The 18,550-nt window shown below is 38.7% G+C and overlaps 1 protein-coding gene across 1 annotated transcript in view; it reads right to left on the reverse strand.

The window, feature by feature from the left end:
* LOC122790548 overlaps positions 1-18,550 on the reverse strand; it is a 253,233-nt gene that overhangs the window by 26,374 nt on the left and 208,309 nt on the right. Inside the window, exon 10 of the mRNA XM_044058096.1 lies at positions 7,524-7,631. Coding sequence (XP_043914031.1) covers positions 7,524-7,631 — 108 coding nt within the window. The remainder of the gene's footprint in view (positions 1-7,523; positions 7,632-18,550) is intronic.

The raw sequence follows: 18,550 nt of genomic DNA on the forward strand, positions 1-18,550 counted from the left end.
CTATGTGCATACCTGTGTATCTTGCATGTGTAGGCACTTTGCTAACCACTGAGCAATCCCGCTGCTAGATGCGCTATGAAAATGTACATATTATGCTGTATTACTGCTGTTTACTCTCCATTTCCTATGTATGACATGAAATTACATTTGTCAACATTACAAACTGAGGCCCCTATCTAACAATATGTCACATATTTACAATACATCCATGTTGTCATCCCTGCAAGCACTGCAAACATGGTGTATCAGTACTTTTTCCACACATATATAAACCACAGTACAAAATGTAATATCAAATGTTGTGTGCTATGCAATGCACATCAATCTGGTAACATGCAGAATTACAACTATTGGCCCATATGCCGAAAACACTTATTTGCAAGGCTAAGGAAGGAATCAGCATTGACTATATTCACAAGGACACAGGTGACTTTCAACACACTTGAACCTACCCATTTTGTTTTTGTTAAGGGTACATCTTGCTCATTGAACTTTGTGGACTTCCTGAATACTGACCCCACAGACCAGGATGATGGATAACAGGACAAACTGCCTATGTTGACTTGCCCAAGGCCTTTGACACTATCCCCCAGTCATGTGTCATAGTGAAGATCTTTCATGTGGGAATTAAGCCATACAGTAGTACAGGGACAGGCAACTGGCTCACTGACATAACACATACTCTCAAAGTTGGCGACTGCACCTCTACCAGTAGCCAATCACCATTAGAATACCACAAGGATCTGTACTGGGTCCTCAAATGTTTGCAAACTACTCCCCTGAACTACAGGCAATGGTACATGGCCTGTGGTTTATCAACTTTTCAGATGACCGATAAATGGACACATTAATATAGAGTCCCCCATGATGGTAACATATTATGGAAGGAGATGCCACACACAAATGGTCGGTGCCAAACTTGCAGACTGAACCTTAAAGCATACAATGGCTCATTGTTCCCTTTGGCAATGAAGTACCCCTGCAAATTATGATATACAGAGCACCCCTCTAAGCTCAAACACAGTGTTGTGAGACTTGGGAACATGTTGATAGCAATCTACACTTTCATCACTGTGTGTCCATAGTGGTGACACACATTCTGCATTGTACACATCATACATAATGATATGACATCCAAGACCAGGTTGTTCATACCTCTGCTCTACTCTACCTTTATCAAACCATGAGTACAATGCTCCCTTCTTTGTACATCACCAGACACCTGCAGCAATTGGAGAAAACACAGGGTTGTGCCTGGGAAATTCCAGGACCTCCAATCATGATATACATGGAAAGACTGAAAGATCTGTCAGTGCACTCAGTATCATGCAGGCTGCTAAGAGGTGACCTATGCCTGCCCTATAGAGCAGGCTCGGGCCCTGCCCTACTGGAAAATGCTGCACATCTGCAAATCAAATGGGACAAGAGTAACTTGGCCCAGGGTTTTCCACCTAGCCTGTGACATAAACAGAACATGCTAGGGAGACAGATATATCCCCTAATGACTCACACTCCTCTCTAATAGGCTCCCACTGCATGTGAATCAGTGGTCCTCAATGACTCTGTTCAAGAGCAACCATGACTACTGATTGAATGATTGTAACCTGTTGGGTATCACCTATGTCTTTCATGGGCAGGGCCAGTTGGTGTTGCTCACAAAATTGGTCTGTTAACAATGATCATCCAGCTATGCTCAGCAGGGGTACTTGTGTTTTTATACAGCTAAGCTTCTAAACACCATACAGCCATTAGACTAGTAGCCTCCATTGTACATATTATACTATGAGCCTACTCAGGTTTCCCAACATTTTGTCTCTCACATGGCCTGCTGATGTCATCTACTATAAGTTCAACTGCAGACATCTAAAAGTCAGATTTGTGCCATGGTGCTTACATAAAGTACTGAGTTCTGTAGTCTGTGTACTTAGATAGGGGTTGTGGTCTCACTGCACTCAACTGGGAATGTGTGTCTGTGTCTAGCCAAAAGAGCAGAAGTGTGTATCCTACAGTTACCACTCCAATCCCATGGGGGTGACAGTATTTTGATGCTTTGCACATGCCTACAGATCCATTTCATGCAGGTCTCTCAACTTCTCTTCAATACACACTGCTGATGTCATCCACTATAAGTTGGCCTGCTGCTGTGTAAAGGTCAGACTTGTGCCATGGTGCTTGCATAAAGTACTGAGTTCTGTAGTCTGTGTACTTAGAAATGTATGGGTTCTCTTCTCACTGCTGTCAACTTTGTGTGTCTAGCCAGGGCAGAAGTGTGTATGCTGCAGTTACTCTCCAATCTCATGAAAATGACAGTATTTTGATACTTGCACATGCCTACAGATCCATTTCATGCAGACCTCCCAACTTCTTCTTTCCATCAAGCACTGCTGATGTCATCCACTATAAGTTGACCTGCAGCGATGTAAAAAATCAGAATTGTGCCATGGTGCTTCTGTAAAGTACTGAGTTCTATAGTCTGTGTGCTTAGGTAGGGGTTCTTTTCTAACTGCAGTCAACTGTGTGTGTGTGTGTGAGCTGCTGCCTGACATTACAGAGAGCATTTTACAATTGTATTCTCCTAAACAGACACTGCTGTTTTTATAAGCTATAAAGTGTTGTCTGAGACACTTCAAGTTAGACTTGAGTTGTGCTCTTGCATAAAGTACTGTGTTCTGTAGTCTGTGTACTTAGATAGGTAGGGGTCCTATTTTACAGTTATATTATCCTCAACAGACACTGTTGATGTTATAAGCTATAAAGTGTAAAGTACTGTGTTCTGTAGTCTGTGTACTTAGACAGGTAGGCATCCTATTCTCACTGCAGTTAACTGTGTGTGTGTGTGTGTGTGTGTGTGTGTGTGTGTGTGTGTGTGTGTGTGTGTGTGTGTGTGTGTGTGTGTGTATGTGTGTGTGTATGTGTGTGAGTGAGCTGTTGCTTGACATTACAGAGAGCATTTTACACCAGCATGTGGGCCACTGTTATATTCTCCTCAACAGACAATGTCAATAGCTATAAAGTGTTGTCTGAAACACTCCAAGTCAAACTTGAGCTGTGGCGCTTGCATAAAGTACTGTATTCTGTAGTCTATGTACTTAGAAATGTAGGGCTTCTATTCTCAGTGCAGTCAACTGTGTGTGTGTCTGTGTGTGTGTGTGTGTGTGTGTGTGTGTGTGTGTGTGTGTGTGTGTGTGTGTGTGTGTGTGTCTTTGTGCACTTGCTTGACATTAGAGACAGCATTTTACAACAGCATGTGGGACACTGCTATATTCTTCTCAACAGACACTGCTGATGTCATTAGCTATAAAGTGTTGTCTGAGTGCCATGGCACTTGCGTAAAGTAATATTTTCTGTAGTCTATGTACTTACACAGGTAGAGGTCCTAGTCTCACTGCAGTCAATTGTGTGTGTTTGTGTATTTGCTTGACAGTAGAGAGAGCATTTTACAACAGCATGTGGGACATTGCTTTTATCACCTTCCTCTCATTAGACTCTGCTGATTTGTGGATGTGCAGTATACACATCAGGGTAGGGTCAGAGATGTCCTGTAGTCCAGGCACAAGTCACCTCATCCTTTCCAATACAGATTTCAGGAATAGGGCTTTCGGTATATCCAAGTAAGTCATGGTATAGTTTGTAGGACCTGTACTTTCTTGTTGTGAAACTCCCGTGGTCTGTCCAGCTGCTGCAGGTGTCTAGTGGTGTACATGCAAAAGGAAGCATTATACTGTATTAGTGTTCTGATGAGGTTTGAATACATTGCTGTTATATCCTCCTCAGATCTGGATACAATGGCCTGATGTTTGAGGTGCACAACATAGCCTTTACACACTACTGTGGACACTTGGTTGAAGTTCAGATTGCTTTCTGCATGTGTTCCCAAATCATGCACCGCTGGTCTCAGCATAGGGAGAGTGTTGTCAATGGTCTATTTACCAGTAAATGACACTTTGCATAAGGCACAAATCCTGACACATTCTGTATTTATAAGTAGACAGTGTGGCTTTGGCACCAACCATTTACGTGTGTTAGCCGCTGTTGTACTATAGTCACAGGATTGGTGTACTCAGTGATTGCAACCAATATGTATAAGTCAGCAAACTTGGTAAGCTACAGGTTGTATTTTGGAGCCTAGAATGTTGAGAAATAGATTCCAAACAGTATTGGGGCCCAGCACAGATCCTTGGGTTACACCAATAATGACAGCTGCAATGGTAGAAGTTGATTCACCAACATTCACAGTATGTGGTCTCTTGGTTCATACGTGTGTACTAGGCTAATAGCCCTGGAACCTTTACAAGCCTAACCCATAGAAATACCCTGGCATTGTGCCGCCTGATGTTAATTCTCAGTGCATCTTTCAAGAAGAGCAACTGGAGTGATTCCCAGGATGAACTTTCTATTTCCCATCCATTCATCAAGATTTCTCTTGAAGAGGGACAGTGAGGTGCTCTGCTTGACATGTATGGGAAGTCTATTCTAGAGCATGGGCAGTCTCTGGGTTATGAACCTGTCCCTCCAGCACATTCTGTTGATTGTGGTAATGAGGTTGAGGTCTCTGGGGTGTTTGGTGTGGAGTGATTGGGATTTCTTTAGATGTAGCATTTCTAACAGAGCTGGATCAGACATGGCTTTGCAAGTCAAGCAGAGATCCCCTCTTGGTAGATGATATGAGACAGAGAATAGCTCGAGTTTTTTTGAGTCTGTCCATGTAGGACATGTATTTAAGGCCTAGGATCCTCTTTGTGAGGTACTTTTGTGGCCTCTCCATGTGTTGCAGGTGTCTAGTAATACACATGTTGAAGGGGGTGTTATATTCTATGATTGGTCTAATGAGGGAAGAGTAGAGTGAAATGATGACCTCTTTCTTCTTGGATGCAAAACCCTTGGAAATGAGATGTGCCACATATAAGGACCACAGTGGCAATGTCATGGTCGAAGGAGAGGTTGCTGTCAACCTGTGTCCCCAAATCTCTTATAACGCCTTCAGTGTTCAGTGGGCTCCCATCATTGTGGTAATTAGTGGGAACTGAGTTTTTCCTAAAGGGAATGATGACTCATTTTCTGGCATTAAGCTTAAGGCCATGGTTTCAACACCAGTCATTGGTCTCAGTGAGACCTTTCTGTAGGATGTGTGCATCTCTTGGGGAGTTAATAATGGCTCCCAGCTTGTAGTCATCTGTGAACTTAGTCAGCCAGAGTCCTTCTGTATAGGCCTGGACTTCTGAGACGTAGATGCCAAACAGAAGAGGACCCAGGACTGATCCCTGTGGGACTCCACTCATGACTGGTTGGCAGTTTGACTTGGACTCCGCTACTTTCACACTGTGGGTTCTGTGTGCCAATTTGTAACACACCTAATGATATAGGGATTGATGCTTAGTTTGGTGAGTTTATCAATAATTCCTGAGTGAGGAATGATATCAAAGGCCTTGGCCAGATCGAGGTAGGCTGTATGAACTGCCTTACCTTCATCCACAGCTCTGGTGACTGACTCAAAGAAGTCAACCAGGTTGAGCAGGCATGATCTACCATTCACAAAACCAAATTGCGTGGGATCTAGAGTTTGGAGATTGCCTATATCTTTGTTAATTAGGTCCATGGTGATGCACTCCATAGCCTTACATATCAGACTCATCAGGCTAATGTGATAACTTCCAGGGTCTGTAGTTGCTCCTCCTTTATGGAGAGGGAGGACTGCAGCAGTGCACCATTCAGTAGGGACAAAGCCTGAGGTGAGGCTGTTAGTGAACAGGGCACACATATGTGGTGCCAGTTCACTTTGTAATTCATGTGGGACACAGCCAGGGATATTTGCTGGGTCCCATGAAAGCTGTATTCTTGGCCTTGGACAATGCAGATTTAACCTGTGCTGCAGTAATGCTGGGTGCCTGGCATTCTTCTGGTATTGAGATTGGTCCTTTAAGAGGGGAGAGAGGGGCAAAGCTGGCACCGAATTTGTCAGCCAGTATGTTGGCGATATCTGTTGGCTCAGTAAAAGAGGTACCATTGTGCAGTAACTCAGAGCAAATCTGGGTATTGCCATGGAAATTCTTGAAATAACTATAGAAGGCTTTGTGGTTGTATTGTCTGCTTCAATTCTGCCTTCATAGCTGGCTTTGGTGAGGATACTGGTTAACCATCTAGTGATTTAAGTGTGAATTCCCAGCTGGAAGAGTTTGTCAATGATACCTGAGTAGGGGGATTGTGTCCAAATCCTAGGACAGATCAAGATAGGCAGTATGCACTGTATTACCTTCATGCAGGCCTATTATACAGAAATAATGACCTGTGACAACATCACAGATCATCTATAGCATGACTCAGAACAACCACTGTAAATTGACCTGCAGCTGTGAAAAAGTCAGACACTTCAACACAACCTCCAGATGTTCCCGTAGAATGATGTACATCAACATCCATCCATCTGAGTAGGCTGGGAACAGCACTTGATGCATGCATGCACAGACACAGCCTGACTCTCCTCATCTGTGAGGTAGGCCAATATGTCATCATGGACCTTCTCTAAATGGACACTAGTAATATTCTGTGTGCTACAGACATGTGAATTTTTGATGCTACATCTATGTCTGTTACATCTGTCAAATGTCCTCAAAGAGTATCATCCTCTGCAACTTGAAAAGGCCAAGGCAGTCAACAGGAGTCCAAACTGAGGTATTCACTCCACAATGATAGATGTGGCCATCAACACCTACATCACAAGTGGGTAGAACAGTGGAACACATACATGGCATCTGAATATGTAAAAATGTATGAAGTGATCTATATCTCATGTCCAGTGATCAAATGTGTACATCAGGGCTGTCTGTTAGGCCCTTTCCTGTCCATGACTGAAATCACAGACAACAAGAATAACATACAGGGGGCGTGGCTAGGATGCTGAACTGACAGCTGCACTTCATTTCAGTTCTCTTACCTCGACACATTTCCTGACATGAATTTTACAAAATAATATTTAATCTGAAGAAATATTTATTACTAACTTATTTCTAATAACGTTGAGCATCTATAAGAAAAATGTTATTGTCAGAACTTGAATAATTCCTGTCAAATTAATTACTGGAAAATCAGCACTAATATCAGCTTTACAGCATGAGTCATCTAAGGAATTCAGCACAAGACTCTTATCTCAAAAAAGACCTGCAATCTGTCATTACAAATATACAGGACCTTACAATAAAAAATTGACAAGACGGACAATAAAATAGATACTTTAAAAGAAAAGTGCTCACAACAACTGGAACAGCTTCAAGAAATTTTTACTCAGCAGAAAGGACAGATATCACTTATTGAACAGTCATTAAATGACATTGACACTAGAGTCCAAATAGAAGAACAACAAACTAAATTCTTACTTCAACAGAACACATATTTACTAGAAAAGCTTGATGATATGGAAAATCGAACAAGAAGAAATAATATTAGAATATATGGTCTACCAGAAAAATCTGAAGGGGACACTATGATAAACTTTCTTACCACCTGGATACCAGATATAACAAAAATACCTGAAGCTCTTTCATATGGTATGGAACGTGCACATGGATCACTAGCAGCTTCTGGAAATACTTCTCCACGTAAGAGCAAGTCGAGATCCATAAATGTGTGACTTTTTTCTACACAAGATAAAGATCTTATATTAAGAAATGCTTGGGCAAATTCTCCCATCAAATACAATGATTCATTAATAAGATTTGACAATGATTATTCTGCAAAGGTGGTTTTAAAAAGAAAATAATTTCTACCAATAATAAAACCTTGAAGAAAAAGCAACTGAAAGTCCATCTTTTATTCCCAGCAAGACTGAGAGTTTTTCTACCAAATGGAATAAAAATCTTTAAAACAGTAGATTCAGCAATAACATATCTTACCAACAACAACATCCTAACACATGAAGAATCTATGGACTGGACAATAAGTATACCAAAAAGAAATGCTGAAGTAAATAATTGGAAAACTGTTGAGCAAAAGAAAAAAAAACTAAAGGACAAATAATCTTACATATGTTATATTCTGTAAAAATCTAAATAATAATACTAACAACAAAAGAAAAGTTCTTACTGTCTTCAAATTACACCGAAACAGCTACTGTTTTCAATTATACTTTAAATGTCAAAATTAGCATAAATTTAAATACATTTATCTCAAATCACATCAATATACTAAGCATAATTTAAACATTACTCTATTTTTCATTATTATCCATCTATTATTTTCATATTCTAAATCAGAGTAATCAACACATAATAATGTTCTAAAATATTTATTTATTTATTTTTTCTTCTCTCTTTGTGTTTTGTTGTTTTTATTTTCTCTTCTTTTTATAAAGTTTTCATTAACTTATAATACTTTAATCAGTATATGGTTATATTGCTTAACAGGTATAGTAATGGCTGCTATATAACTTATTATCAGTTACATCCCTGATGGCATTTCTTTCTATAAGTTAAAAGTGTCCCTGTCTGGATAAACGCTAATGCTGGGCGGAAATGTGTTGCTTTTGAAATGAAGTATTTCAGTTTAGATGTATTATAAGACTACTTTAAATAATCTTAAAAGATGTTCTGCCTTTGTCCCATATGCACATATACTGATATAGTACAGTGAAAAAATATGTTTTAAGTGATATTTTGAGGCTATGAGTCAGGTGTGTTGTGGCTCCGGACATCCGGAGTTGAGAGATGCTTGTGACTAGCTTAGATATCCTGTTGTCTTTTCTTTTGTAGAGAAATAAGGCATAGCATGTTTAAAATGCAAAGTTTGATAGATGTGAACACTACTCCACAGACTAGAGTGCTCTCGTGCACACTACATGAGTCTGTCATGAAGTAAAAGAAGAGAAAAGAAAAAAGAAAAAACACATACCTTTTCCCACTTGGTTCTCGAGACAATTAAACAGCCACAAACATCACTAGAAACTCGATTTACTTATTGCTTGTCACATTTACTTGTGTACATTATCCCCCGACTCTTTCTAATTGACATCTAGTCAGGAAATAAGCTAGGTTCACATTTAAAGATACAGGAACCTAAATTCCTTCTAATGAAATGTAAATAACATATGAGGTTCATCTAAATATACACAGATATATTTTTTGAAGTACTTTCAGCTTATGGCTTCTGATGTCTTCTAGCACCTTGACAGATAAGGACGTATATCTGCTTGTCTTTCTGTCAGTTTAGTTTTCCAGACATTTTAGCTATCCCTTATTATGTTTTGTACAGCAGAGTTTAAAGAGCAGAAATTAATCATCAGCAAATAGAATCACTGCTGTTTTACAAATTCTCTAAAGAAACTAGTAACTGTCAAGCCAATGGGCAGGTTTATTTTAAGGAAAATTGCCATTTGCCACACTGGTGCTCCTACAAAACACTACTAATGTCCAGCTGCCAAAATATGTCCTCAAGTGGACAAATGGGATGCAACAAGAAGGTTAAATGTACATTTAGCAAATCAAGCATTTAAATAACAGTACAATATACTAGATAGAGAAAGTAAAAGCAATAATCATACAAACAACTATAATAAGTAACATAACAAGAGAGGATTTAACCCAATGTGTCAATTATACAACATTTATATCCCATATAGGTTTGAACTTTGTTGAAGCATCCATGTTCTACACACATATTGTATTGAATCCAATTTGAGTAGCAGAGGGAGAGGCTTAGCCCACACCCTAATTTATTACTAAGTTACCATGCATTGTGAATATACATTGTGGCAGGTGCTCAGCGAGCTATCCATCATTAGATGGCTCATGCTGTACCCATTTACTCATCTGAATAATGACTGCGGCTGTACTCTTCTTATTATATTACCTGGCTGTGGCTTCACCCTTCTTATAATATTACCTGGCTTTTTGCATTATCAAGAATGACACAATGCTAGTGTATGTGGGTATATCATGTTACTGTTAGTGTAAACAAAAATGCTTGACAATGCAACCGTAATTCTCAAACCTTTCTGCAGACAAATGTATAGCATTGTCTAGCAGGTGAGAGCCTGATTGTTCCTAATCAGCAGACCTGTATTTTCATGTTCCAATATGACTACATGAAAAGACACCAATATTAGTCTGCAAGTTTAGTAAGCAGTAAATTCATCAGAGATTAATTTGAGGGGACACTTATATTATAGCTAAAGCACTTGACATTTGATGTGTATCCTCTAAATGATGCATTCTATCTAGTCATTAACTGTAAAACAACTTTTTCTGAGAAACATTGTTGCAATGCCAGTTAATTATTTGAATTAAATATTTCTATATACAGTCATAAAGCAATTACCAGGATAAATAATACTCTTGCAGTGCATGGATCACCATAGCTATCCTCTGATGTTAGAGGAAAAACAAGCTTCTTAATCACCTTTCTGATGTAATAAAGGTATTACCCCATAGTTTAAATACATTTTGTCTATTTACTGCAAAGTGGGTTAGGAATTTTAACCTGTAACATTTTCATACATAATAGTTTAAATCTTAGCAGCTTCCATTATTTTGATATGTTCTCCAGTATACTTTTTAAATACTATAATGAGAAGCTGCTGATGTTTAACTCTAAAATTTTATTCAATCATAAGATTAAATTACTGGTGTAAAGTAAGCCAAAATTATATCTCCAGCACTTATTGTCAGCAGATAAACTCACTGGTTAAGTGTCAGTCTAAGCTGTAAGAGTTAATATGTGATATACATAGATGTTTGCTTTGAAAATGTGGTCAAGTGCACTGTAGTTTTACCTCTGTACTGTGTCTTTTTGATTATACAAAGTCCCTCTGAAAGTTGATAAACGTGTTAACAACAAAACACTCAATCAAGTAACAACATTATAAGTAGTCTCTTAAATAAGGGAGACGTCAAAATCTTGTTGTCTCCAGCCATGGGAATTGTCTTTGAAAAGCTGAAAAATGCAATCAAAGGAACATATTTAATGTCTACTAAAGAAATATTAATATACTTGTACATTGTATTGCATTTCAGTTTATGTTAAACATGAAATATGATATGGTTTCAGAACTATTCATGTTTTTATTCCAATGTGATTTTTGCAAATACTAATCTAAACACTGGTTTCGGACTTGAGTAGTCTAAAAACATTTACACAACAATGATATTATATTGTACAGTAATGTCAGTAAATAGTTTTCAACAGATGTCTGCAACATATAGTTATAGATTTTAACATGATGTTTATTAATACCCTAAACTATTTTGAAATGATACTACCTTAATCTAAATATTTGTACCTTTTTGAAACCTGATTAGAAATAAGTATTATTGAATTACAATAAGATAAGAGTAAAGAATATATTTATATATTTTAGCTGATTAGATTATCTTAATATATTATTCAATTATCTTTATTTAAAAACTAAGAGGATAAGAGAAACGGATCCAAATATTATTTGTGAGGGTAGAAAGTTTGTTTGGTTGGATTCACTAACCAAACAAAGAGGTATGTTACCTCATAGCGATAGGGAATGTTTTTTAAGGTTAAGAATTACAAGGTCTTTGTTTTTTTTTCTATCACTTTGGTATCACTCCGAAACATGCAAAAATCATACAAGAAAAACTTTTTGAATTCTGTATACAAGATGGAACTAAGAATAAACAATATTTACATAAACTCACACATAAAACAAACTCAAAACTAGGAAATGAAATGTTTATCCATAAATGTTAATGGTCTAAATAATAGTAATAAAAGGAAAAGCCTATTCAAGTACATAAACCACAAATAGTCTTCTTACAAGTACATAAACCACAAATAGTCTTCTTACAAGAGACACACTTATTAGACAGAGATATAAACAACTTACATATTAATAATTACACAGTACTAATAAACTCTCAATAGAAAACAAAAAAAAGAGAAGTAGCTATACTACTTCGCAACTCAACTATAACACCTAAAATAATTACTACTCATCAAGATACATCAGGTATGTTTTGTCTAGCTTCAATAGAATTAAATAAGAGAATCTATACATTAGTAAATCTATACTGGATCCCAGGACTAGGATTAAAAACAGTTAAACAGCACTTTGAAGAGATAATTCATTTAATTAAGGGTAGCCTGACATTGGCAGGAGACTTCAACTGTATAATGAATGAAAAAGATACAGATTCCAAATCTAAAAGAAGAAAACAACCTATCTCTAAAGCACTATTAAAATGTGTAGATACATTGTATTTAAAAGATATAAATGAATTTGCAGAACCAGACTCACTAATCTTCACATTTTATTCTCATAGATATAAAACTAACTCTAGAATTGATAGAATATATGTTGCCAATGACCTAATAACAAAAATTGACAAAGTCAAAATTATAAATTGTCCCTTATCTGATCATAATGCCATAGTCTTTGAGATAGAGCTTACACCATTTTGTTCAAATCCCATTACTAGGATACCTTCCTATATCACAAAATTAACAGATTTCTTTTATGAAGAAACAATCAAAAACTTTCTAGAAATAAACTACACAGAAGATATTTCAGAAATATATGTCTGGGATTCTTTAAAAGCAGTTCCATATGGGAAAATATTATCCTGGCACATAAATAAAAGGAAGTTATGGAATAAAGATATGCTAGACTTACAAAACAAAGCAGATAAATTGAAACTGGAAATACAAAAGGGTAATACTACTCAAGTTCAAGAACTTACACAAATCAATAAGAAGTATACAGAATTGTTACATCATAAGATTATGATTAACTTAGAAAAGATAAAAAATAAACTCATACTCTTCTAATTCAGCACACCCGAGACACTTAACTAATAGAACAAAAAAAAAAATTAAATCTAAGCAAATAAAATAAATATTTATTCCTAATACTAACAAAAGAGTTACAGAACTAAATGATATTTTAGAAGCATTCAGACTCCAATTTAACATTGATAATTCCATAAACACTCAAGATACACCTACTAAGGATATAAAAAAATACTTAGAAAATAATATTCATATTAAATTACCACAAGAACAAATAGACACTATAAGCAAACCAATCAATATGATAGAATTAAAATCACAAATTAAAAAGCTCAAGACAAATAAAGCACCTAGCCCAGACAATATGCTACCAGAAATGTATAAATTAATACCCAATCAAGCCATATCCTTACTATTAAAAGTATATGATATAGCCAAGAAAGATTTGAGTATACCACCTTCTTAGAAATATTCATTCATATCCCCAATTATCAAACCAGATAAAGATGAGAAGCAGTGCTCCTCATATAGGCCAATATCATTACTCAATATAGACTATAAGATGTTTAAGGCTATATACGCAGATAGGATCAAACACGTTCTTCCTTTCTTAATTCACAAAGATCAAACAGGCTTTATTAAAGAAAGAAATACTTCAGATAATATTAAAAGAATACTAACATTAATAGACTATAGCAAACAAAGTCCTAGATTTAAATGTAATCTCATTAGATATTAATAAAGCTTTTGATTTGGTTAACTGGAACTTTCTTTCACTAGTTTTAAAAGAATATAACTTTCCTTCTAATTTTAATAATCTTATCCAAATACTATATGAAAAATCTACTGCATATGTTAAACTAGGATCGCATAGATCAGGCCCTATAACAATCAAAAAGGGAACTAAACAAGGTTGCCTTTTATCACCATTGTTATTTGCATTACTCATAGAACCCTTTGCAAATCAAATCATATCAAACAATAACATAAAGGGCATTTGTATTAATAAAATGTTAAACCTTAAAATCCAACTCTTTGCTGATGACATACTACTAACTCTCTCAGATGCCAATGAGTCTTTGAATACTCTATTTAACTCCATGAATAAATTTCAAAATATTTCAGGCTTAAAATTTAATGAAAACAAAACTAAAATTATGCCTTGTAATTGTAAAAAAAAAAAATAAATAATAAACAAAATATATAGCAACAGAAAGTAAATTATTATATCTGGGAATAAATCTACTCAATGAATTAACAGATTCTCTAATATTTAACTATAATAAAATACTAGACAAAATAGAACAAATAATTGGTTACTGGATAAAATACATCTTTTCAACAGCAGACAGATTATAGCTTATTAAAATAATCATATTTCCCAAAATATTATACTTAATACAAAATTTTTCATTGCCACCACCAAAATTTATTATTCAAAGATACAATAAACTAATTTTAAATTTTCTATGGTTTCCAAATAAATTCCGTATAGCCTTAAATAAATATTTACCAGATTGGGAAGATGGTGGAATTAATTTACCGGATACTGATTTATATATTACCTCATCTGTTATTAAAAATATAACACTATGGTTAAATAATTCATACACACCTATATGGAAACAGGTCCATGAGCAGATTTACATAGAAATAAATTATAATCACATACAAGACAACTTAACAGTAATATCATCATCCCTTATATGGATGTTAAAAGATATTTTTTTTGGGAAAAGGAATAATATTAATAAATTGCCATCAAACTATGTAAGCTCTACACTTTCAGTGTTCAAAACATATATGAACAAAATACCAAATATTAATTCTTGGATTTTTCTTATTTTCCCTATAGCTTTTACATCAAATATTCTAGATACATCCCAAATATCTAAAATAAATATAGTTAAAGAAGAATCATTACTCTTTTGGCATCAACTTATAGAGAAAGGGACAATTCTAACAAATGAACAGATAATTTATAACTATAATATAAATAAAGACAATTGGTTGTTTTTACAAAATCTAAGGCATTTTCTTATGAATAAAATATAACAAATGCAACCTTCAGTTAGACATGAAGCTCTAAAACTCATTGAATACCTTAGTCTTATCACAAAACAGCCTTATCAGGGTACAGGTTATTTGTCTAATATCTATAAAATTGTTAAAAAAACAAAACACTATCATGAAAAATCATACTGGGATTATTATACGTTAATAAACAACCATCCTCAACTTGAAGAAGAAAAAACTAATATTCTAAAATCTTCCAAATTTTCTACATTATCAAAATACTGGCAAATCTGAAGTAGTTAACTTCATTTGTCCATCAACCTGTGGGTATCGGATCCATATCGGATCTGAGCCAGCAGCTTCAAAGAGCTAAGATCCGAGCTCCAAGTTCCTCCCCTTACCCATAAACCCCTGCCATCCCTCTCTGACCCCAGATCTCGTTTGCCGTGGTTAACTCAACAGCTTTGAACAAGTTCCAGGCATGGAAGTTAGTCGTTCTGTGAGAAAATATTGCTTTTCTAATTTTTCTGTAGTGTAATATTGCTTGTTGTTTTGTGTGTCGCCCTTGTATTAAAAACCCTTTAGTTTTAATATTGTTATCTGGTTAATTTTTAGTGTAGTTCATTCCTCCCTGTGTGTGTGAAGGTGTGTGTGTCAGGCCTTGTGTTGTCTTTTAGTTTAACTATGTCTGAGGCCAAAAAAAACTTTTTCTCTAAATGCACTGTGTGGCCATAAGCTATCCCTGGTGGATGGCCACACTCGGTGTGTTATTTGCCTTGGGGTTGACCACCTTTCCTCAGGCTGCACTATTTGTGCAGCCTTCAACCCCAGGGCTCTAAAGGACAGGAGATCGAAGCTGATTCTGCGGGAATTTTGCCCCCACATTCAGCTTTGACCTCCTCTCCCTTGGTGGCACCTGCAGCGGCCGTGGCAGTGCCCCCTTCCACCGTTGCTCCACTGGCCGGGACTCAACCTCCCACTTTAGGCCAGGAGGAGAGGGATGCTAGGTGGGAGAAGAAGAAGGAAAGACACCACAAGCGGCCGGCCGAGTCTTCCTCCTCAGCTCCGCCTGCTAAACAAGCTGCTTCTCCCAGTACTTCCGGGCCTTCTCCTTCCCGGTTCCATTCACCTCGCTTCTCCCCGGAGCCAGAGGAGGAGACCCGGCTGCCTTCAAGGTCATCGAGGCGGCACTCCCGGCCCACCTCGGTGGCCTCCTCTAGGTCCACCCGAAGCTTGTCCGATGCAGATATGGACTGGATGATGCGTAGCTTCCTCCAGGCCCAGCTGCAGATGGGAGTGCTCATGCCTCCCCTCTCCGGGGGGATCTTGACCCCCTTTTTCACTCCGATTGCTCCTTCTCTGACCACTTTCGGGGTTTAGAGCCTTCGGATCTGGGTTGCGTAGGAGCTGGGGGAGGTTCGGCACCGATAGTGCTTCGTACTTCAGCTCCGACCGCACCCTTGAGTTTGTTGGGTCCCTTTTCAGATCCGAGCTCTCGGAGCTGAGAGCCGAGCTTCGGATCTGGAGGGGTCAGAGTGTCTTCGGTTCCATCTCGGTCGGAGCATACTGGCTCTTTGGATCCGATTGCTTCGGCACCAGCCCGATCCACACATCGGATCTGAGGGGGCTGCTCTCGGATCCTAGAGAGAGCAGTTCTCCCTCAGTGTTTGATGTAGTGGAGAGGGTATTGTCGAGGGATTCCAGGCCCTAGGCACCAACTATGGATCAACCCTGCACTCTCTCTCAGACGGGCCTACCTTCCATCACCCAGCCCCAGGGACAGCCTGCGCCTATGTCCCAGGTGGTTCCCTTAGAGGAATAAGATGTAGTTGGTGAGGCCTCTTCAGACAGCACCCCCGAGGAGGTCCCTCACAAACATAAGTGCAAGCGGAGGCACTTGGACTCACCTGAGTCTTTGACAGAAGACACGGACTTAGAGGAAGGGGAAGGTTCCCCAAGGTCACCCCCCAAGGACGTCTCCTCCAGAGACATTATGGAAATGCTCTGAATTAGAGAGGGGTGGTCAGCCCAAAAGCCTTCCTCAGATGAGTCTGTGTTCCTGGAGGCATTTGATGCAGGCCCATCTACCTCTTGGGTGTCCCCTCCCGCCGATCCACTGGTAGATCTCATCACTACCAGGGCATGTAAGGAACCGGACACTGTTGAGCCCATTCCAAAGAGACTGGATAAAATCCTTAGCCCCCACACTGATAGAGTGGTATGGAGCAAGGGTGCTCCTATAGATGCCATGTTGGTGGTGGCTGCCAACAAGAGGGGACTAGCCCAGGAGAGTTCCTTGGTCCATCCTCCCGACAAGGAGTCTCAGGCAATGGACCACCTGGAGAGGTGGATGTTCGCTTCAGCTACCTTCGTGGTGAGGTCACTTAACTATATGGCACACGTCATACGACTCCAGCGGGATCTCATCAAGGAATATGCTGGGTCGCCCTCAGAGTCCATGTCGACTGAGGATAAGAAGGTGTTCTAAGCTCGAATGGCCACTCTCAAGTCCATCTCGAACACTTCTATGCAGCTCCTCTCCCATGCTACGGAAGGAGCCGCTAGAGCTAGTTGAGCGGGCGTTGTTTTGAGGTGACATGCTTGGCTCCGCCTCTGAGACTTTGTGGAACCCTTCAAGGTGTCCTGTGCAAATGCCCCTTTTGACGGTTCTTTGCTTTTTGAGAAAACCGTCCGCAACATGCTGGTCCAGAGCGAGAAAGATGGGAAGACATTGTCTGTCGGAGTCTGCTTCTCGGCTCTCCAGAGGTCCTTCTCCAGGAACCAAAGGGGACAGAAGATGTGGTTCCGGAAGTCTCAACAGTCCCATTTCGCTCCGGACCCCTCATCCTTCAGAGACAGACAAGGTGGATGCCGGACCAGAGGCAGAGGGGGACCGAAGAATTTTGGGTCGAGAGAACCCTTTTTGGATCGGCCTGCACAGCAGCCCTGAAGGGTTACCCGACTATTCCACTCTGGAGGCAGTCAGGGGGCATTTCTCAAGGCACCTAGCAGTTTGGGAGTCCATTACAACAGATTGCTGGGTGCTTCAAATCATATCCAGAGGTTACAAAATCCCCTTTCTGAATCCCCCGCCCAGACCCCGGAGCCTCCCCGATGTCCCACACAATCAAAGGGAGGCAGCAGCCACAGAAATAAAGCAGCTGCTAGAAAACAGAGTAATCCAGCGCGTCCCCCTAGACCAGTCTGGATCGGACTTCTACTCCAAGTTCTTTCTGGTGCCAAAAAAGACGGGGGACTTAAGGCCAATCCTCGACCTGTCCTTACTAAACCTGTCAGTGGCCAAAGAAAAGTTCCGGATGGTCACCATTCAATCCATTCTCCCCCTCATACAGGAGAATGACTGGACATGCTTGATAGACCTCAAGGATGCGTACTACCACATATTGATGGACAGATGGTCCAGAAGGTTTCTAAGATAATGTACATTTAACGTGATGGCGTGGCTATGGGCACATCCTGTGCCAGTAGCTACGCCAACATGTTTTTAGCTCTGTGGGAAGAGGAATACTTATTCCTAGAGCCTTGGTTTAAAAGACATGCATCTTTTTATCGTCGATTTGTAGACAATGTCTTTATCCTTTGGGATGGAGATGAACAAACATTATATGAATGTATATCATTAATGAATAGCATGACTGTATGTCTTAGATTTACATCAAATATTTCATACACTAGGATTGAATATTTGGATGTCTATGTTTAAAGAGTGATGAACACTTCTATTAATACAGGTGTTTATAGGAAGAAATGCTATAAAAATACAGTCCTCTAT

The sequence above is a fragment of the Protopterus annectens genome, chromosome 16.part0, assembly GCF_019279795.1.
Source record: "Protopterus annectens isolate FY-2018-M chromosome 16.part0, PAN1.0, whole genome shotgun sequence".
NCBI lineage: Eukaryota > Metazoa > Chordata > Ceratodontiformes > Protopteridae > Protopterus > Protopterus annectens.